The 22126-nt window shown below is 48.1% G+C and overlaps 2 protein-coding genes across 5 annotated transcripts; both read right to left on the bottom strand.

The window, feature by feature from the left end:
- Nucleotides 1-137: 137 nt before the first annotated feature.
- Nucleotides 138-21910, bottom strand: Zswim1 (zinc finger SWIM-type containing 1). 4 transcript variants are annotated; one of them, XM_075963025.1, is made up of 2 exons: nt 21787-21910; nt 138-2530 (listed from the first exon to the last, which is right to left on the bottom strand). In XM_075963025.1, the coding sequence occupies exon 2, from the start codon at nt 2387-2389 to the stop codon at nt 1019-1021; it is 1371 nt and encodes a 456-aa protein (XP_075819140.1). In that variant the 5' UTR covers nt 2390-2530; nt 21787-21910; the 3' UTR covers nt 138-1018. The 4 variants fall into 4 exon arrangements, with proteins under 4 accessions (XP_075819140.1, XP_075819141.1, XP_075819139.1 ...); XM_075963026.1 differs by lacking the exon at nt 21787-21910 and adding an exon at nt 4104-4483; XM_075963024.1 differs by lacking the exon at nt 21787-21910 and adding an exon at nt 3961-4482.
- On the bottom strand, nt 5038-22113 carry Zswim3 (zinc finger SWIM-type containing 3). The gene is made up of 2 exons (XM_075963020.1): nt 21787-22113; nt 5038-7401 (listed from the first exon to the last, which is right to left on the bottom strand). The coding sequence occupies exons 1-2, from the start codon at nt 21939-21941 to the stop codon at nt 5472-5474; spliced, it is 2085 nt and encodes a 694-aa protein (XP_075819135.1). The 5' UTR covers nt 21942-22113; the 3' UTR covers nt 5038-5471.
- Nucleotides 22114-22126: the final 13 nt, after the last annotated feature.

Genomic DNA, 22126 nt, shown 5'->3' with positions numbered 1-22126 from the left:
AGCAGAACCAGACCTAAAAAGGTAAAAAGAACAGAAGCAACACCTGCACACAGCCCCGCCCTGTGCACACAGCCCTGCCAGTTCTCCTCCTTTCACCCCCTCACAGACCATGTATAAAGCAGACCACAGGACAAGTGTGGGGATACAACATTCACTTTATTGATCCCAGGGTGGGCCGGGAAAAACTGGGAAGGCTCCAGAGCTGGCATCAGGCGAGCCATCCCATGACTGGGGCAGTAGTGACCAACACGGAGTCTTCAACCTCATCACCCCCCATCTCTCTCAAGGAATCCCTTGTTTACAGAAATTTCTTGAGCTATATTTTTCCTTGTGAAAAAGTTGTCAAATCTGAAGCCAGAATGTAAGAACAAAGCCCACATTCGACCATCAAAGCCCACAAATGTTTACTACTGACCCCTTAACAGAAAACATTTTCTTTCTTCTTTTTCTTCTTTTGTTTGTTTGTTTTGTTGTTTGAGAAAAGGTTTCTCTTTGTAGTTTTGAAGCCTGTCCTAGAACTTGCTCTGCAGACCAAGATGGCCTTGAACTCAGGGAGATCCACCTGCCTCTGCCTCCTGAGTGCTGGGATTAAAGGCGTGCACCACCACCTGTTTGCTGCATTCTAGATAGAAGGAAGGAAAGCACAGCTGTGTGCAGAGGGGAGGGTCTGAAGGCACACATGTACACGAACACTTCAGGGCAGCAACATGACCAAAAGTCAGGCCTGGTGACACAGGCCTGGAATCCCGCTCACTCAAGAGGTTCATAAGTTCAAAGCCAGCCTATCCACAGAGTGAGTTCACGACTTGGCTGGGCAACCTCGTGAAGTATCTCAAAATAAGAGGCAGTGGTGAGCACTTGGGAGACAGAGGATCAGGAGGAGTTCAAGACCAGTCTGAGCTACATCCTGAGCTCCAGGCCAGCCTAGGTGACCTAGTGAGGACAGAGCAGTGGTAGTGTCTGCCTCACACATGTGCTGCTCTGGGTTCAGTGCCCAGGACTGGGTATGTCTGTGCGATCAGAGCTGTACCTGCTCGTAAGGGCCGATCCAGCTGTCGGCGAGTTCTCGAAGGGTGCTGTAGCGACACTCGAATTCCTCCTGGCTACAGTGCTGCAAGAGCCGGCCTACCTCCTCCGTGAGGAGAGTCACGGCCAGGTGTTTATCCAGGGCGGCGCTCCACTTGCTTCCCAGGATGCTGTCTAGACTGGTGGCACAGCCTGAGGTCCACGGAGCCTGCAGCATGTCAGGCTGGAGCACCTGGTGGCGGGCGCTGAGCATGGCTAGGATGTGGCGGCAGGGCAGGTGGAAGGCTTGGTTAAAGTAGCAGCTGCAGCTGGCAGGGGACTGGAGCTGCACGTTGTGCGTATCCTCCAGAATCTGTATGTTCACTTTTTCCGAGCCGGAGCCAATGAGGTGCATGGATTTCTGGACCACAGCGAGCTCACCTAGGCAGAGCTGGGCGGCTGGCCCTGTGCAGATGGCGTTGAGGGAGTGCTGGATACGGGCTTCCACCAACTGCTCTGAGCTGGCGCTTTCAGGGCTCGTGCTTGCAGGCGCGGGATTGTCCTTGGGAGTCACAGTCAGGCTGAGGCTTGTGTTGTCTGAAGGGTTCTGCTGCATGTATCGGAACACAGAGGCCATGCCTTGTTTCTCAGATGGGGTAGTACCAAAAAACTGACTGAGGATGTGGGCTGTGACCTCCAGGCTCTGGAAGTATCGGTTGCTCTGGGCTCGGCTTCTCCAGCGGTGGGCCAGCCAGATGCGGTCATTGAGCAGCCAGTGTGAGTGGAGCTCAGGTAGCCTGGTGGAGGGGATGCAGTCGCTCAGGAGGGTGTACAGCTTCCTCAGGTTGCCAGCTGTGGCCGAGCACATGGTGCTCTGCAGGGAGGAGAGAAGCACACTCTGTACCGGCTGCTCGAGGGAGAGCTGATAGAATTTACCCTGGAGAAACTTACAGATGTGGAAGGCTGAGAGCAAGACCTCAGCGGTGGGGAACTCCATGGTCAGGGTGGGCAGCAGGAGGAAGTGGGGATCCACCAGGATGGTGCAGACTCGTTCCCAGGCTGGGTTAAACTTTTTGAACACCTGGAACATCTGGGCCAGGCCTTTGGCATCTTCATTGGTAGGGATAGCAAAGTACACCACTCGGGCAAGAGGACCCTCAAGCTGTACCCGGGGTCCATCTACCAGGAAGGTGTATAACACCTTGCCTCTTGGGTTATAGGTCCGGTGTATAAATAAGACCTCGGGGAAATGAGCAAAGAGGTCTTGCATGAAGGAGCTTTGGTAGCTGAAGGCATCTAGCTGAGGAGTCTTGCTAACCTGGTGCAGCAGTGTGGGTGGGCTCGAGTCCTCAATAAGATGTCCGTTCATCATTGTCAGGGCCATGGAGGAGCAGGGAGGGATCCAAGGCCCACACTAGGATGCTTCCCCTGCAGGACTGCCGTCGGAAAACATTACATTTCTCAAGTGCCACGGAATTTGATGCCCGAAGTTAGACTGCAGTTTTAGATTCTGTTCCACATGGACCTATGGAAAGGGAGAGACACTTAAAACAGTGAGGACCTGGCACTTTGATTATTTATATGGACAATAGTTCAATATCTATCAAACATTTACTATGTATCTTCTAGGGGCAGATATACAACTAGCCCATGAAGGTTACATTGGATAATGGTTATAAAAACCACAAAAATGAGAAACAGGTCAGAGAGTATGTTGGGGTTGGCAGGACACATTAGCTAAAGTGGGAAGGCCTCTCTAGGGGAGGTTACCCTGGATATAAGATGTAAATAACAAGCCAGCCATAGAAACATAAGGTTCTCAGGGACCCAAATAGGCACAAAGCCAGGTGTAATGGTGCACACTTGTGATCCAAGCTACCTAAAAGGCAAAGGCAGAAGGATCACCAGGCCAAGGTCTGCTGGACCAGTGTTAAGACCAGTGCAGGCAATCTAGGAAAGAGAGAACCTGTCTCAAAACACAAAACCCTAACAACAACAACACGCACACATATACACACACACACCAAAACCCAAACCTAAGCCAAAGGACTGGGGGTGGTAACACACACCTGTAATCCCAGAGAGGTGGCAGCCAGATCACCTCAAGGACATCTTGAACTATGAGGTCCTGGTCTTTTTTTTTTTTTTGGTTTTTCAAGACAGGGTTTCTCTGTGGCTTTGGAGCCTGTCCTGGAACTAGCTCTGTAGACCAGGCTGGTCTCAAACTCACAGAGATCCGCCTGCCTCTGCCTCCCGAGTGCTGGGATTAAAGGCGTGCACCACCACCGCCCGGCCATGAGGTCCTGGTCTTAAGAACTCTCAGGGCTGGGGGATATAGCACATTGACAGTACAGGGGATGGAAAAAACAGGGCCTTTATTATTTTTCTACACAAGGACACTCCTGTGTAGGCCTGGCTTGCTCCCACCCCACAGCATTCTCCCGCTTAAGCTTTCTAAGAGCTGGGATTCAGGTTTGTGTCGCCACATACGCTTCTTTTTAAAAATACCATTCTGGGTATTTGTATAGCCTTTATGTTCACAAATTCTTGTAAATTCTTACAAACTGCTTCTTTTGGTTCTGATATATACCAGAAAAAAAAAATCGCTCAAAATTTTCTGTGAAATATTGGGCTAGTCAGTGACCCTCTCTGAAACTGAATTCCTGTCGCTGTAAACCGGGGCTAACAGTTGTGTGTAGCGCCTCCTGTTTTTTCTACGTATATCCCGATTGGCTGCAATGCTTTATGCAAATGTTTCCTGTTTGGCTCCATTCACTGTCCCCATTCCGCAGATGAAAGTCTCAGTCAGGGTCAAAGCAGATGAGAGACTGAGGTTCAAAGCCGTAGGTCCACCATTAAGAGAACTGGAAGCTGGAGTCTTTGGCTCCAGATCCTGATGCATCCTATAGGGTCCGAAAATGTGGACCGGGAAGGGAAGGCGGCCTCTGACCTCACCTGAGCCCGGGTGTGGGACGCGGAAGGCTGAGGTTCGCTTTCAAGCCCAGCGGAGCAGAAATCCACCTCCCACTGGTGGGAGCTGTATGCCCTGAACGCTGCAACCCGGCTCCACACCGCCCCTGCAGAGACCGCTCACCCACCGGCAGACAGCAGACACGGCAGCCATTTCTCTCACTGGGCCCGCCTCCGACTGACTGACGTCCAGGATCGCCAATCACCACGCCAGTTTCTCAATGACTCAGGCCAAAGGCTTAAGGAGCTCACTGTCGAACTTGGGAGCTATGGACCAATCCTGGACTGGCAGCTCCGGGGCGGGCGCTGTTGCCAGGGTTACGGGGGCTCGGCCGGAGGTAACCAATGAGAGCCTGCGAAAGGATGCTCGCGTTGGGAACCCGTGGCCCGAGGGCGGAGCCTCCCTTCGGTCAAACAGGGCTGGGAAGTTTGCACCTTTCGAAGACCATAATGTAAAATAAAGAACAGTGTTTTATAAGGGAACCTTTTGTTTGTTGGGTACGGAGCTGTGAAGTTCGGAAGAGACAGACGGGAAAGGTGCAAAGGTCGTACTTCGTCCTCTGCCTTGTGGAGAAACTGAGGCCTGTAATTCCAGCTATTCAGGGGCTGAGGTAGAGGGATAGTTTGAAGCTAGCATAAGCAATCTAGTAAGACCGAGTCTTAAAACAAAAAACCGGGTGTGGTGGTACATTTAATCCCAGTGCTCAGCAGGCAGAAGCCAGCCTGGTCTACATATTAGGTTCCAGGCTAGGCTCTCTCAAAAATAAAACAAATTAGGAATTTGCCCATAGCGTTCCAAAAATGGCTCGCAGTAAAATCTAGGATTTGGGTCTCCTCCCTCCTCTTATCCCTTTCCTGAATAGAATGAACAAGGCACCTAAAGTCAATTCTACAGGCTTAGTTGGTAGGAAGAGGGTGAAGTATTTACTACACTACTAGCTGATCTGAAGCACCAGGTTCTATTCGGCACCACAGCCCGTTAGACAATACTCAAGTTTCCTTTAAAATGACGTTTGAGGCCAGCCTGGGCTGCATGAGACCCTGTCTCAAAAACCACAAAAGTGAAACAAAAACAAAAACAACTTTATTAACGTGAGTAAAAATACATAACAGGTATTTTCTAAAGAGCAGCGACAGTCAAGGGTCACCCCCCTTCCCTCCGTCCCTGAAACAAAGCTGCTTTCCAGGTTCACTTTGTTTTATTCTCCTGGGCAAGGGCTCATCTCTGTTGGGTCAATGCAATTTGACCTCTGGGGCTGGGGAAGAAGAGGCGTGACCTTTCAGTGTGGAATAACTTTGGCCAAAGGGAGGGATGAAAGGGGCAGCAGGCTCAGGGGACTGTCACAGTGGGGTCCCTATCCCCCCCACACTTTTAAGATCTTCTTAGCCCTTACCTCGGAAGACATTGGTTAAAATACTGACCCACAGTGTGACCCGCCCACTTCAAACTCTCGAACTTCCAAGGTTTGGACACCCAGTGCACTAGTACAAACGCTTCAGTCATGAACCATGGCTTCGGCGAGAGGAAGGCTGTCCCCTTCCTCTAGCTTCCCCCAGAGGAAAGGGAGGCACCCCACATCTTTGAAATCAACTGGCTGCTGACTGGACTCAGGTAGCTGGTAGGGGTCAGCCCAGATGTCCACAATCTTGCGCAGGGTGGAACAGCGCTCCTCCAGCTCTGGCCCCTCAGTCTGCATCAGCAGGTTTGCCAGCTCCCTGCTTAGGTCCTGAATCATGTGGTTCTGACCTTGCTTTTCAGGCTGATCTGTGTTTGGGATTATTCCACGGTCTTGAAGCTCCCCATTGGGTCCAAGGAGGTGCTGGTACTTCTTCTGCCACCGGCAGCACACCATGGCTTCCCCTACTGGCTGCTGGCTGGTATGCAACAGAGCCAAGATGTGCCGACACGGCAGATGGTAACACTGCTGAAAGGAGCAGCTGCAGCTGCAGCCGTCTTTGCTCACCTGGTGTGAGTCTTCCAGGAGCTTCACGGCGACCGAGGAGCCAACCTCGTCCACCAGGTGGGTAGAGTTCCGCACCACCTCCCACTCGTTGTGGCAGAGCTTGTAGGCTAGCTCAGAGCCACTCTGCTGCAAAATGTCCAGCATGCCATCCTTGCAGGGCTGATCCTGGGGCGGTGGCGACTGGGACTGCTCTGAGTCTGGCTTTGTCTCGTCCACAGGGAGCCTGGTGACATCCCCTCCACAAATTCGAAAAGACTTCTTGGGCCTTGGAGGTGTGCTTGGGAGCTGAGTTCTTTTTAACCTGGGGGAATTTGTGGGCAAGCTCTTCAGGCCCTTGGTGTTAAAGAAGTCTATGTAATCCACAAAGTGAAGGATGCAGTCCAGTAGGGACCGCTGCTCCCGGAAGAGGCTGGACACCTTGCTGGTGACTATGTCTAGGCTGTCCATGTAGGTGTTACATGCATGCAGGCCCTTCCTCACATGCATATACCACAGCAGTTCACAGGAGAACCAATGGGCCTGGAGGAACCTGAAGAGTTCCTCATCCAGCAGGGCCTGCGTCATCTGACAGAGCTTTTTCAGGCTTGCGTCAGAAGAGACAAACACAGCCTCCCGAAGAGCTTCCTTCATGAGCCTTTTAAAGGATGCATTTGCAGCGCTCTGATGCAACTTCTTCTCGAGGAGCCGGGTCGTATGATAAATAGAAAGGAGGATGCGGGCCGCAGGGAAGATCTCCTGAAGAATAGCTCGGTGAGGGAATGAAGGATCCACAAAGACCACCTTGACCTTGGGCCAATCAGAATTGAATTCTGTAAAGATATTGAGCATCTTGGCCACAGAGGGGGCTGTCTCAGCCTTGAGCACAGCAAAATGTACTACTCGACTCTCTCGCTCCTTGTTCTCCACCAAGAAAGCATACAGAATATGGCCCTGGCTATTCTCCACCCGGTGCAACAAGAGATTCTCTGGGAATCGGGTGAACAAGTCACTCATCTTGCTGCTCTGGAAGCTGAGCCGGTCCAGGTCTTGGCTGGTGCCCACGCTGAAGGAGGCCATCGAGCCCTCGTCTACAGTAAGAAAGTTTTTCATCACTTTTGCTATCTTGGCCAGGTCAGAAGGACTGATGGCCCCTTGCTCTGGATCTGAGGGCAGCTGTGTCTTATCTAGGCAGAAAGACGGTGGTTCTACTGGGAGCTTCTCTGCTGCATCAAGGTCTCTCTTGATGCTGAGCTGCACCGGCTGGAGGTTATGCAGATACACTGCCTTCTGGAGTTTGCTAGCAGGGGCTCCTCCAACAGCATAAGAATCAACATGTATGTGTTGGGTATTCAATTCACTGATAAACAGTCTATCTAGGCTTTCGTTGTACTGCAGGAGCAAGTACGCTGGGCACCTGTCCACCTTCCGTGTTCTCTTCCTGTTTGACTGCGTCCGAATACAGACAAATTTCACCTGCACATATCTAGGGAAGGCAGAGGCGACAGTGAGAAAGGTGCTGGCTGCCACTCTCTTAAGAGACCGCGTAGCCATTCATACTGACCAATATACTCCCTAGACCACAAGGTAGTGTAGAATGTAAGCAAGAAAAACTTATCGTAACTCTCTAGCCCCAACATTTCCAGCTCCCTCCCTCAAGACGATATTACAACACCCCTCACTTTCTTCCACACAATTCTAAGGCAAATTTATTTGTTTGTGGTTTTTTCAGCTTGGGGGACAGGCATGGAACTCATGATATAGTCCAGGCTGGCCTTGAACTTGCTGCAACCTTCCTATGAGCTGTGGTTACAGAGGTGAGCTCTTTACTCTGCCTGGCTTAAAGGGCCAATATTTTTCTCCATTCTGTCTGCTACCACTGTGGCTGCCACCAATCCAATCTGAGGTGGGATGTAAGGAAAAGCTGACATAGCAACAGAGTGCCTAGCTAGTTTCTCCTCATTTAAATGACCCCCAGGCCTGTATGTAATCCTAGCAACTGGGAGGCTATGGCAGAAAGGCTGGAAGCTCCAGGGCAGCCTGGATTATGTGGCAAGGCCTTGTCTTAAAGTTCTTTTTATTCATTTGGGACACTCTGCCTTCTCTTCCTCGACAGCAGGAAGAGCATGTGCCAAGGCTTATCTGCAGAAGTGAAAATTTCTGGCTGTTCCTGTAAAGAGAAAGATTCATACCCTGAGTTGTTTATATTTTGGTCTGTGATGGAGACTGAACCGTCTAAGAGTCTCATCCCTGCAGCCTTAGCACTCTGGGTGGGAGTGGATGATTCCAAGGGGTGGTTATCAAATTATTTGCTCTTTCCATTTGACTCCTAGGTTCAAGGTCCAATCAAATCCTCCCTTCTCTCCTCAGCCTTTATGACCCCAAGCTGCATTAATTAATCCTGAATCTGAATTTACTGCATTCAGCTAAAAGGTCTTACAGAGCTCTAGGTATCAATACCATTGAAGGTGAGAGGGGGCACACTGGAGGTCGAGTGGAGTTGAGTCCTTTGAGACCTGGCTGTCACTAGGAATCTGTTAATTGGGCAAGTCACTTCACCTCTGTGGATACAGTCTGCCCATTATAAAGTGAGATAACCTCATTAGGGTTATCATAAAGACTAAATGAACCACAGAAAAAACTTTAGCCCAGAGCCTGCCTTGCTTTTGTTTATGTTAGGGCTAAAGATAGCTTTTATAGTTCCCATGCTGGGGACGTCTCCAAGTGCCAGGGCTAAATCATTCCTCAGTGTATTCCTAGCTCCTAACACAATGGTGCACCTCAGCAGATGATTACCACCGATTTCACAGGCTAATGAATCATGGGTGGGAGGGGTCACACCCCTGCCTCCTCAGGGAGTGGCCCAGCTGAAAAACCAAGGGAGGGGGGAAAAAAATCTCAGCCCGACAAGGCACAGCCTGGGAGCTCCGCCTATACTTTTCCAAACACTCCTATCCAGCTGGTCCAGTCTGCCCACCCTGTAGGGCGAGTTTAGGAAAACAGGACGTGGCAGTCTTATGACAGCAGGGTGGAGGGGCCTGGGGCTGAGAATGTCAGTGTCTGTGGTGAGCACAGTGCAGCGGTGGCGCCATCTCTAGTTTTGGTCGGGAAGGGCTTGGAGCAGTCCCGAAGAATAGCAGGGCCAGCAAGTGAGCACCACTGGGTCTTAATCCTCCACCTTCACCTTGTTTGTGTCTTAGACAAACTGCTCACGGCTTCTGGTGTTCACTAGGAAGTGTCTTCTGGCAACAGCTTGTGCTTGTACCTTTCTCTGAAGGACCCATCTCATCATTTGGGGTACATGGAGCCATACTCTTCTACAAAGCTGGCCCTACCACCTGTTATCTTAGCCTAACTCTAGCCACCAGATTACATTTACTTGCCATGAACTTACTGATGGTTTGAGGGAGCCACTGCCAACCACAAAGCTCGTTTTACTATTCCTGGCTCTATTAGCATCTGCAGCCAGCCAGGGTGGAGTCCTGGGCATTCTTTTAATTCTTCCTTCTTATTCAACTTCCCTCTTTTCCTTGCTTCTACTTTTTGGGGGGTAGGGTGGTGGGGAACATGGCCTCACCTGATGGTCATCTTCCTGCACTACATACCAAGTGCTGGGATTTTAGGTACCATCCTGCCCAGAACCTTCCTCCCTCCCTTTTCTGCCATGCTTTCCTGCCATCACTACACGCACTGCAGATCATGTGCCCGGCAGCTCTGGGCCCTAGTGTCTCACTTCACACTAGCCAGAGTTCTGCTGTCATCTCCACTTTACAGAGGGAAACAGGCGTACGGATGAGAATCTAGGATTTATTCTTCCAGCTGACACCGGCATATCTGAGGACTGAGCCAGGTTTGCGTGTCTATCGTCTACTTAACCATTATTTTGCCCATTTTCTTAGGTTCAACAATCCCTGTATAGATAGATCTCTAAACAGGGCAAGATGGCAACAAGTAAAGGTGTCCAGAGACCTGAGTTTGATCCCACCAAAAGGTGGAGAGAACCAACTTTGCAAAGCTGTCCTCTGATCTATACACCATGCATGCCCTACCCTCCATACCAACCTGTGAGTACACCAATACCTAAAGTCTATCTAATTCAGTGAAGCTGGGTATGGAAGCTCATGCCTGTGAACCCAGGACTTGGGAAACACTAGCCTGGGCTATATAAGGAATTCTGGGCTAGTCTGGACTAGAAAGCAACACCTAGTTTTCAAAAAACAAAACAACTGTCTTGGGCTGTAGCTCAGCGGTAGAATCCTTACCCCATTTGTATAAAACCCCAGGTTTCTCCAGTACAGTCCCGAACAAGAAACAAAAATGATTTGTGAAGCCGGGTGGTGGTGGCGCACGCCTTTAATCCCAGCACTTGGGAGGCAGAGGCAGGCGGATCTCTGTGAGTTTGAGACCAGCCTGGTCTACAAGGGCTAGTTCCAAGACAGGCTTCAAAACCACAGAGAAACCCTGTCTCGAAAAACCAAAAAAAAAAAAAAATGATTTGTGTTTAATATACATATTTCCCTTTTCACTAATCACCAAATACACTGTAGTGACTACCAACACAGTATTTGGTATTATAAGTAATCTAGAAATCAGAGTATGAAGGGTATAAGGCGTGTGTAATACTATGCCATGTTATATAAGAGGCTTGAGTATCCACTGATTTTGATGTGTGTGGGACATCCTGGAAACTATCCCCCGACACTGAGGAACAACCACAGAAGTATCTAACCCCAAAGTGTTGCTTGTCAACTCTACATCCCCTTGTCTTTCTGACAAAGAGCCAGTTTTATCCAGAATGCTGCTCCTCCCCAACACAACTACATGCTTAGAATAGCTGTTGCTACCCTAAGCCAATTAAGGTAATCTTGTGAGAACTGGGCATGAACACTTGCCCTATTATGGAGAAGAGCCATGACAGGACATCAAGGAAGCTTTTCTTCTGGATGTAACTGCATTTGTGTCACGTGGGGAGCTGTCCTGCATATGACAGGCGTGAGGATGCAGAACAAAGATACAAGAAGGCTGGCCACTCTGAGCTACGCGTTAGCAACTCATAAACCACCTTAAGTTAGAGCTGTTAGCTAATTGAGGACAAAAGGATCCTATAAACTGGATTAGTAGCACTTGACTCATTTTCCAACACTCAGGAGACTGAGGCAGGAGGATTGTCATGGCCAGTTTGGGCTATGTAGCACATAAAACAAACAATCCAACCCTCCTCCCTCGACACACACAGAACACAAAATCCAAAAAACAAAACAAAACAAAACAACAAAAAAAAAACCCTACTACAGACATTTCATAGAAATTAATAGGAAAAAAAAACCCAACTGAACGGAAGTATACCTTAAAAACTGAGACTACAGCCAGGTATGGTGGGGCACATCTTGAATCCCAACGCTCAGGAGGCAGAAGCAGGTAGATCTCAGTGAGTTTGAGGCTAGCCTGGTCTACAAAGTGAGTTCCAGGATAGCCAGGGCTACATAGGAACCCTGCTTTGAAAAATAAACTGGGACTATGGGGTTGGGACTGGACAGGTGGCTTGGTGTTTAGAACATTGTTGCTCTTGCAGAGGACCTAGGCTCAGTTCTCAGCAGCCACATAGTGGCTCACAACAATTACTAACTCCAGTTCCAGGGGCTCAGATGCTCTCTTCTTACCTCCTTGGGCACCAGGCACAGACATGGTGCACAGACATAGATGCAGAAAAATCACTCAAATACATTAAGTAAATAAATAGATAGACAGACAAATATTTTTAAAAGTTGGGAGACTGCAAGAGATAGGGAGATGACTTGGGTCAGTGAAATGCTGCTATACAAGCATGAGGGCCTAAGTTTGATCCTTAGCACTCATACAAAAAACTGCTGGGTATAGTTGCATGTGGCTGTAATTCCAAGGCTGGGGAATTGGAGGCAGGCAGATTCCTGGGCACTTGCTGGTCAGCCAGTCTAGCCAAATCACTGAACTTGTGGTTTGGTAAGAGACACTGTCTCAAAACAAAATAAAATGGAGATGCTCAACCTGTAACTGCCATTCTTTTTTTTTTTTTTTTTTTTTTTTTTTTGATTTTTCGAGACAGGGTTTCTCCGTAGCTTTTGGTTCCTGTCCTGGAACTAGCTCTTGTAGACCAGGCTGGCCTCGAACTCACAGAGATCCGCCTGCCTCTGCCTCCCGAGTGCTGGGATTAAAGGCGAGCGCCACCAGCGCCCGACTGTAACTGCCATTCTTAGCATCACATGAGTGCATGTGTACCTGTGTGTGCCCATAAACAAGCACATGCACACACAAGTACACACATACACATACAAATACACACACATAAACAAATATACACACAAATTAAGATTACAAGGTGCAGTGGTGTATGCCTGTAATTTAAACACTCTAGAATGTGAAGCAGAACTGGAGTTGGAGTCTGTGGGCAAGATCCTGTCTCTCTGAGACAGACAGAGCAGGGTGTTTTGGAACAAACTTGTAATCTCAGCGCTCAGCAGGCAGAGGCAGAAAGGTCCTTGGAAACAAGGCCAAGCAAGACGACACAGTTAGCTAGGGCTATGCAACGAGAATCGACTTCAAAGAAGCAGAGCAGGGCAAGACACAGTCTACGGGTTGGTTTTGGTCAACTTGACACAAACCTAGAAACATCTGGGAGGAGGGAATTTGTTTTTTGTTTGTTTTTGGAGTGTCTCTGTGTAGCCCTGAAGATCCTAGAACTTGATGTAGAGACCAGGCTGGCTTCAAACTCACAGCTCCACCTGCCTCTGCCTCTGGAATGCAGGATTAGAGTGAGATACCACACTGGGCAAGGAGAGAGGATCTTAATTGAGAAAATACCTGCACGAGATTAGCCTGTAGGCAAGACTGGAGCACAAAAATATGATTTATTTATTTATGTATAGGAGTATTCTACTGCACATATGCCTACATGCCAGAAGAGGGCATCAGATCCTATTATAGATGGCTGTGAGTTACTGTGTCGTTGCTGGGAACTGAACTCAGGACCTCTGGAAGAGCAGAGGTGCTCTTAACTTCTGAGCCACCTCTCCAGCCCTACCTGGGGTACATTTTCTTTTTTTCTTTTTTCTTTTTTTTTTAGTTTTTCCGAGACAGGGTTTCTCTGTGGCTTTGGAGCCTGTCCTGGCACTAGCTCTTGTAGACCAAGCTGGCCTCGAATTCACAGAGATCCACCTGCCTCTGCCTCCCGAGTGCTGGGATTAAAGGCGTGCGCCACCACCGCCCGGCTGGGGTGCATTTTCTTGATATCTACTGTGAACAGTGTCACCCCTGGGCAGGTGATCCTGCAAGGTATATATAAGAAAGCAGGCTGAGCCAGCCATGATGAGCAAGACAATAAGCAGCATTCTTCCATGGCCTCTGTATCAGCTCTAGCATCCACGTTCCTGCCTTGAGTTCCTGTTCTGACTTCCTTCAATGATAGACTGTGATGTATAACTGTAAGCTGAAATAAACAGCCTTCCTGTCCCCCACAACTTGTTTTTGGTCATGGTATCTTATCATAGCAACAGAAACCTAACTAGTGGTTAAGAGTGCTTGATGCTTAGTTATGAGGACTGGAGTTAAGATCCCATTACCCATGTACTGCAAACTCCAGTTCAGAGGGGTCCAAGGTAGCCTTCCGGCTTTGGCACATGCACAGGGGCGGGGAACCCACACAACAACACATGCTCACACACATACATATTTTAAAACACCAACCCAAACAAACACAAAAACCAAAACCAACTTTGTTTTCTTGTTTCTGGTACAACTTCCCCAAAGTCTATGTTTCTCAATTAATATTTTGTTTCACAAAAATATTTCTGGCCTTTATCAAGCTTTGTAGGGTGTAATTCCTGCTTTACAAAACCTCTGCTCTTCAAGGTCCTAGTGCCCTGTCTACCTGTAGACTTCAGTCTCCATTTGGTCACTTCATGAGGCTGGTGGCTCTCCGCCATTACTTTAACACTTATTCATCAGCTAGACACTGTCAGTGATGTCAAGGAAACTGCAGGACTGAGCAGAAAAGAATAGTTAAGTAGAGATGAATTTTATAAGTGACTAGTTTACTGGCAAGATTTTTGTTTCATTTTTTTGAGACAGGGTCTCACTGTGTAGCCCTGGCTGTCCTGGAACTCACTATGTAGACCAGGCTGGCCCCAAACTCACAGAGATCCACCTGCCTCTGCCCCCCAAAATGCTGGGAGGTATCAAAGGTATGCCTCACCATGCCTGGCTTACTGGCAAAACTTTTGTGTGGCGACTTTTGCTTGTGACACGACCTTGTCACTCTGAGAACTACGGTCCAGTTCAAAGGTGTGTGTTAAGGACTGAGATAATGTCTGTGAAGTTCCTAGCAAAGAACCTGGAGGAAGTAATGTTGGACACTGTCTGGAAATGGCAGTTACTGAACTGAGCAGCAAAGGAGAGGGCATCAGAGTTTATCAAGGACTCTGAAGAATATGTACCCTCAACCTAAGGGGCTGGGAGGCCTTAGTCTGTAAAGTTCGTTAAAAACAATCACAGACTTTCTCACTTGATAGGGTGTTTAAAAAAACTAAAAGCTTGGTGGTGGTAGCACACACCTTTAATCCCAGCACTTGCGAGGCAGGCAGGTCTCTGAGTTAGAAGCCAGCCTGGTCTACAGAGCAAGTTCCAGGACAGCTAGGGATACACAGAGAAACCCTGTCTCAAAAAATCAGAACAAACATACAAAAAGAAAGAAAGCAAAATAAAAACTAAAGTTTTGATATATCTGTGATATTGTGAAATATGTATTTAGTCTTTGTCCTGCTTCCTGAACATGCCCTGAACTGTTCTGACTTTTCAAAATGAGAACTGTCTTTACTAAGCCAATGAGCTGCCTGAAGGATGGAGACTACTCACTGGAAACATTGGGGCAGAAATTATTACAGGCCAAGGTGTCCTCCATCTCACTGGCAACAAAACCCAGCTCTCCTGCAGGGCATGGAGGTAGCGCTTGTAATCCCAGTCCTCAAGAGGCAGAGTGAAGAGGCCTCCTAGATTCAAATTCAGCTTGTTTTACACATGAAGCTCCAGACTAGCCACACATTGAGACCCTATCTCAAAAGCAAAACCAAACAAAACTCAACAAAGACAAAACAGCCTTATATACTGTAAAAAGAATGTTAATAAATAATAACCAGTTAAGGAAAGTTCAAAGTATGTCCTCCTTTACAAACTACTTCTATGGCCTGCAAGAAGATTTTTTACAAAGTTGGGTTTGAAGAAGTCTTTATTTATCTTTTGAGACAGGAATTTTACTGTGGAGCCCTAGGCTGGCCTTGAACTCGCAGAGATTCACCGTTGGGATCCCTGGAACCACCACACCTGGCTGAAGCTCCATTCTTAACTTCTTGGCCACAATGAGCCCTTTAAGAATTTTCTAGGGGGCTAGAGAGATGGCTCAGAGGTTAAGAGCATTGCCTGCTCTTTCAAAGGTCCTGAGTTCAATTCCCAGCAACCACATGGTGGCTCACAACCATCTGTAATGGGGTCTAGTGCCCTCTTCTGGCCTGCAGGCATACACAGACAGAATATTGTATACATAATAAACATTAAAAAAAAAAGAATTTTCTAATTAGAGAGCCAGTGAGTTCAGGGTGTAAGACACTGACTGAGTTCAACCCCTGGAACCCACATGGTGGAAGGAGAGAAACATACCCCGAAAGTTGTCCTCTGACCTCCACATAAACAGAATTAAATTTTTTTAAAAGTAATTTTCTAATTTTTTTTTGTTCTTTTTGTTTTTCGAGACAGGGTTTCTCTGTAGTTTTGGAGCCTGTCCTGGAACTAGCTCTTGTAGACCAGGCTGGCCTCGAACTCACAGAGATCCGCCTGCCTCTGCCAAGTGCTGGAATTAAAGGCGTGCGCCACCACCGCCTGACTCTTTTTCTCTTTTTTTTCTGTGGTGCTGGTACTAAACCCAGGGCCTTGCACATGGAAGCATTTTCTTATTTCTCAACAAACCCTCTGCTGGTTTCTTCTTCCCAGGGTTGGGATCAAACCCAAGACCATGCACTGTCAGGCAGGTAAGCACTTCACCTCTCAGCTAGTCCATCTCCTCACTTCTTTTTGTAAGATTTACACCTGAGACTAGGAAGATGACTCTGCAGTTAAGAGCACGCAGGTTCAGTTCTTAGCACCCACATGGCAGCTCACAGCTGTAACTAGTTGCAGGGATCTAACGCTCTCTTCAGTCTCAGTGGGCACGGCCCGTAGGTGGTGCAGAAATACACCCAGGCGAACGCTCATACCCACAAGATAAAATAAAAAAAAAATTGTGGGGGGGTGTTGAGAGAGGGTTTCTCTGTGTAGCCTTGGCTGTTCTGAAACTTGCTCTATAGACCAGGCTGCCTCAAACTCACAGAGACCCTCATGCCTCCACCTCCTGAGTGCTGGGATCAACAGTGTATATACCACTATCACCTGGACTCAAAAAAATATTTATTTTTATCTTTAGTTATATGACTGTCTCTGTCTATTGTATGTACATGCACCTAAGTGCAGTGTCTCCAGAGTCCCTCAAAGGACACTGGATTCCACTGGAGCTGGAGATACAGGCAGTTGTGAGCAGCCTGATAGGGTGCTGAAAACCGAATTTGAGTTCTCCTGCAAGGGCAGCAATGCTCTTAGCTGTTGAACCACCTCTCAAGCCCCACCTCCTCATTTTATTCTTTTTTTTTTCATTAGAAGATTTATTTGCCGGGTGGTGGTGGCGCAGGCCTTTAATCCCAGCACTCGGGAGGCAGAGGCAGGAGGATCTCTGTGAGTTCGAGGCCAGCCTTGGTCTACAAGAGCTAGTTCCAGGACAGGCTCCAAAGCTACAGAGAAACCCTGTCTCGAAAAACCAAAAAAAAAAAAAAAAAAAAAAAAAAAAGGATTTATTTATTTATTACGTATATAGTGTCTTGTCTGCATATATACCTGAAGGCCAGAAGAGGGCACTAGAGTTCATTACAGATGGTTGTGAGCCATCATGTAACTACTGGGAATTGAACTCAGGATCTCTGGAAGAGCAGCCAGTGCTCTTAACCACTGAGCCATCTCTCCAGTTCAACCTCCTCATTTTATAAGGGATAAAACTTTGCTGTGGAGGTTAAGAGCAAAGGCTAGCGGCTCCAGAGCTCTCACCTTTAACCTGTATGGTCAGTTTTCCTCATCCCGAGCTGCTAACTTTCTGTATGTACACCTGTCATTGCCATCCATATAACATCCACACTACTATTTTAAAATACAGATTTTAAATTATTTATTTTATGTGTACGAGTGTTTTGTTTCCAAATATGTCTGTGCACCATGGGCATGTCTGGTGCCTATGGAGGCGAGAAAAGGGCATCAGATGCCCTAGAACTAGAATTATAGACAGTTGATAGCCACACACGGGTGCTGAAAATTGAACCCAGATCCTCTTGAAGAGCAGCAAGTGCTCTTAGCCACTGAGCCATTTTCTAGCTCCCAAATAATTTTCTTTTTTTAAACTTTATTTAATTTTATGTCTGAATGTTCTGCATGTGCACCTGCATGCGGGAAGAGGGCATCAGATCCTGTTGTAGACAGTTGTGAGTCACCATGTGGGTGCTGGGAATTGAACTCAGGACCTCTGGAAGAGCAGCCAGTGCTCTTAACCACTGAGCCATCTCTCCAGCCTCCAAATAATTTTCTTTAAATCAGCTTGCTACTTTTACTCTGTTTAGTAAGTTCATGTGACTACATTTGTATAAGTATTTATTATTAAAATCATCTCCCTACTAAGTGTATATACTTGGCTGTGGAAACACCTGTTTAATTATTCCTAACATTTTCTACCACCCACCCTCCAATTCCTCCAACATAGACAGTGAGCTCTACATGGAGCCGGTTTGTATATTTAATAGTGCCTGGTGTGGTGGCGCACGCCTTTAATCCCAGCACTTAGGAGGCAGAGGCAGTCGGATCTCTCTAAGTTCCAGGGCTACACAAAGAGACCCTGCCTCAAAAACAAAGAGCATCCAATATCTAGTGGAGGCGGGCATGGTGTGGGAAGAGGCAGGGGGAACCTGCTTCCAAACAAACAAGCAGACAGACAGACAAACTATTCTAGCCAGACAGTGGACTCAGTACTTGGAGACAGGTAAAGTGGGAAGGCTGCCCCTTCTGAATGGAGATGGAGGAGGAGTGGATGGGCAGGCGGTAGAAAGGGAAACAGGAGGGGATGGGAGGAGTGGAAAAAAAAAAGTATAACTGCATGTTCAAGGTCAGGCTGGCTGAAGGGTGAGATCCTGCCTCAAAAATCAAACAAAAACTTAACCAGCAGCCCTTCTGTCTCTGCTGAGGCTGAAGGTCAGTGGAGCTCATGAATCCTACATTCCTCTAAAGCTGTCTTCAGGGACACAGCCTGCAGTGCGTTCATCTCTGCTGAGGATGAAGGTCAGTGGAGCTCATGAATTCAGCAATCATCTAAGGCTGTCTTCAGGGGCACAGCCTACGGCGTGCTCATCTTTGTGCCCTACATTATTGCCTGGCTGAGGCTAAATACAAGTCTGTTGATGGAATGAGTGATATGTGACATTCTGGTCTCTACAGACAACAGTTAAGACACTACAAGGTGGCCAAAGTGAGGTCCGGCTTACCGCTCACACTTTCTTAACTGTGTGTAACTCTTCCCCTTCTCCCTGCTCCGACTTGCTCCCATCTTTTCTTCTTCTGGATCATCCTTACTGCAGTCCTCACACCTGCCCTCCCCTTTGACATCTTCTCAACCATGTCCAATTCAGGCAGTCAGGTCCTCAAAGAGCAGAGCAGACTGGAGGTAGGGACAGGAGGTGTGTACACATGTGTGCGTGTACGTGAACGTGCAGCAGACTGGGAGGTCGGGACAGGAGGGTGTGTACACGTGTGTGCAAGTACGTGAACGTGCAAGCACGTGTTTGGAGGCTGGAGGTCAACACTGGCTTTCTTCCTCTAATGCTCCCCGCCTTATCCTGACTGGTCTGCAGCCACTTAATACGTAAACCAGGCCTCTCAAACTTCCAGAGATTTGCCTGCCTCTGCCTCTGGAGTGCTGAGATAAAAGGTATGGGACATGATGCCCCACCTTTCTGAGATAGGGTCTCTCACTGATTCAGCGAGGTGAGCTAGCCAGAGAACCCTAGTGTTACAGAAAAACACAGCAGTGCCCAGCCCAGACCTGGGCATCTGAACTCAGTTCCCTAAGTTTGTGTGGCAGACATTTCACTGACTGCACCACTTCCCTAGACCTGATCTATGTTGTTTTAAACCGCAAACCTTGGAGTTGGAGCAATGGCTCAGCAGTTAAGAATACTTGCTGCTCTTCCAGAGGACTTGGCTGCAGTTCCCTGTATACACATTGGGTAGTTCTCAATTCATTGTGACTACAGCTCAGAGGATCCCGTGTCCCCTTCTGGCCTCTACACATACACACAAGTACAAATAAAATGAGTCTTAAGTTAAGATTAAGAGCTGAGCTAGATGGTGGTGGCTCACGCCTTTAACCCCAGCCTCAGAGACAGAAGCAGGTGGCTCTCTGTGAGTTGGAGGACTGCCTGGTCTACAGAGTAAGCTCCAGAACAGTCAGGGGTATACAGAGAAACCCTGTCGAAAAATGGAAACCAAACCAAACCAAGCCGGGCGGTGGTGGTGCGCGCCTTTAATCCCAGCACTCGGGAGGCAGAGGCAGCCTGGTCTACAAGAGCTAGTTCCAGGACAGGCTCCAAAGCCACAGAGAAACCCTGTCTCGAAAACAAACAAACAAAAAAAAAAAAAACCAAAATTTAAGATTAAAATAAATCCTGCTGGGCAGTAGTGGCACACACCTTTAATCTCAGAACTTGGGAGGCCATCCTGGTCTACAGAGTTCAAGGGCAGCCAGGCTACACAGACAAACCCTGTCTTGAACTCCCCTACCAAAAGAAAAGAGAGAGAGAGAGAGAGAGAGAGAGAGAGAGAGAGAGAGAGAGAGAGAGAAAGAGAGAAAGAGAGAGAAAGAGAGAGAGAGAGATTAAAATAAACCCTTAATGTTATTTTTCAAACTAAGTCTATTGTTCTATCTTATCAATAAAGACTCAGGAGCCAGATGTGGGGGTAAAAACCTGCTAGCTCAGAGGCAGAGAAAGCATCCAGCTGCTTTCTCTTCCATTGTTGTCCCAGAAAGAAAGCTTTCTCCTATGCCTTCTGAAAGAAAACACCTTCTACTTCCTGTGCATATAACCTCTCATATACTTTAAGTCATCTCCAGATTATAATATCTAACGTGATGGAAATCCTATGTAAATAGTTTTATTGCATTGGGTAGGGAATACTGACAAGGGGAAATGTCCCAGGCAGACATGGTGGTCCATGTCCATAATGCCAGCGCTTTGGAGTCTGAGACTGGAGAATTGCCATGAGTTTGAGGCTACCCAAGCTACATAGAGAGGGCTTGTGTCCAAAACTAGAACAAAACAAAAAAAGTATATTTGTTTGTTAGAGTTTTCTTTATTTTTTGAGATAGGGTCTTACTATGTAGTCCTGGGTGCCCTGGAACTCAACACTTAGAGCAGCCTGGCCTTGTACTCGCGGACAGAGGCTCTGCCTGCCTCTGCCTCCCAAGTTCTGGCACCTGAAGGTACTCACAACCGCACCACATCTATTTATTTAATGTGTGTGTGTGCCTGCGTGTAAGTATGTGCACCACCTGCTTTCAGGAGCCCTGGAAGGTCAGCAGAGGGTACGGCAGGCCCTAGGAATCTGTCCTATGGGTGCCAGGGACCGAACCTGAGTCCTCTGCAAGAGCAGTCGGCCTTCTAATCTCAGAGCAGTCATTCCAGCCCCATTTGTTTACTTTAGTGTTTTGATCCATACTAGTTGTCAAGTCCAAGTCCATCTCGTCTTTAGCTCCTTAGTGGCACCTACTCATCTTTGTGTGTAGTTAGGAATGGCCCTGGACTTCAGGACAAGCCAGTACACCATCAGGTTCCTCAGACAGGCCTGTCCAAATAGCTCAATCCTGCCCTCAGATTTGAGTCTTCTTTGACTCTGAGTGGGCCTCTGTGTTGTAATTAATACTGGAATTGACTTTCAAATTGACTGGATTTCACAGCAAATTCTGGCACCCACAGCCTTCATTTCCACATAGGAGTCATTAGTTGAGCTGATTAGTTGGGGTCTGCTTCTCATTTCATCCTGAATTTTTAAAGGACGGATTTGCCTCAAACTCATGATCCTCCTGCCTGCTCTGGGATTATATACATGCACGTTACCATTCTTTTTCTAGAAGTAAAGCTAAGAGCTACATTTATAGGAGGTGTTTCACTTGAGTCCTGACGGCATTGGAGTTTTCAACAGTTTTTCACCCGTAAAACCAAATGAGTTGACACACACCCCTGCAGAGTAAAGCAGGCATAAAAGGGAGGGAGAGGCAGCCCTGGGTCAGAAAGGTGTTTGGAAACGGTTGCATCAGGAGCTCAAGAGTCATTTACAAAATGAATCAACGAAAGGACGAACCAACCAACGGAGGAGCACATTACTGCTTTGTAAAGGGGAGACTAATGGAGGACATTACCAAGGCGTTTGGGAGCCATTCCCCAACAAGCTTTGAGCTTGAGACAGATACTCTCAATAAACAAACGGACAAATAAAACAAACAAAAAACCCCGACAAAGTGCAAGTTACTGCGAATTCCAAAAACCCTTATGAATGAAGGAGCGGGAGCAAGCGCACCTGGGGGCACAGGGCCACGCCGACGAGGTTTCCCTCGCTTTTCAGCAGGCGTGCCGCAGCTGTCCGGCCGAGTGGCCCCAGGCAGCGTGGCCCCGTGCACGACCTCCTCCTCCAGGAAGCCCTCCTCCCCACCCTCCTGCCCCACCCTTACAGGATATCCTCGCGGAAGGAGGTGCCGTGGTTGAGGTTGTGGAAGCGGACGGAGACGCAGTCCCTCACAATGAAGGAGCATCTGGTCTCCTTTTTGTAGGCGCTGAAACACTCCTTGAAGTCCTCGTAGGTCTTGAAGCAGCTGCCTAGCTCCATGGCCGGGGACTGGCCCGCACCAAAGCCCAGAATCACGCCAGCGGTCAGAGGTCACCGGGAACCGGGCAGCATGGACCCAGGTGGGGACCCGACTGGGTGGCCTCTGGGGAGCTCGGGAGAAGCCGGAGAGGAGACCGGCTACAGCAACCTGGGGGCGACTTTGCTGTGTGTCAGAAGGGAAATGA

Source organism: Microtus pennsylvanicus, chromosome 2 (assembly GCF_037038515.1).
Source record: "Microtus pennsylvanicus isolate mMicPen1 chromosome 2, mMicPen1.hap1, whole genome shotgun sequence".
Taxonomy (NCBI): Eukaryota; Metazoa; Chordata; class Mammalia; order Rodentia; family Cricetidae; genus Microtus; species Microtus pennsylvanicus.
Note: the sequence above shows the minus strand (reverse complement) of the source record. Positions and strands in the feature narration are given on the sequence as shown.

Coding starts and splice junctions, on each gene's coding strand:
- Zswim1 (XM_075963025.1), bottom strand. CDS start 2,389: ATGGCCCTGACAATGATGAACGGACATCTTATTGAGGACTCGAGCCCA.
- Zswim3 (XM_075963020.1), bottom strand. CDS start 21,941: ATGGAGCTAGGCAGCTGCTTCAAGACCTACGAGGACTTCAAGGAGTGT. Junction 7,402..21,786: donor TCCTTCCGCGAGGATATCCT/GTAAGGGTGGGG, acceptor TGCCTTCCCTAG/ATATGTGCAGGTGAAATTTG.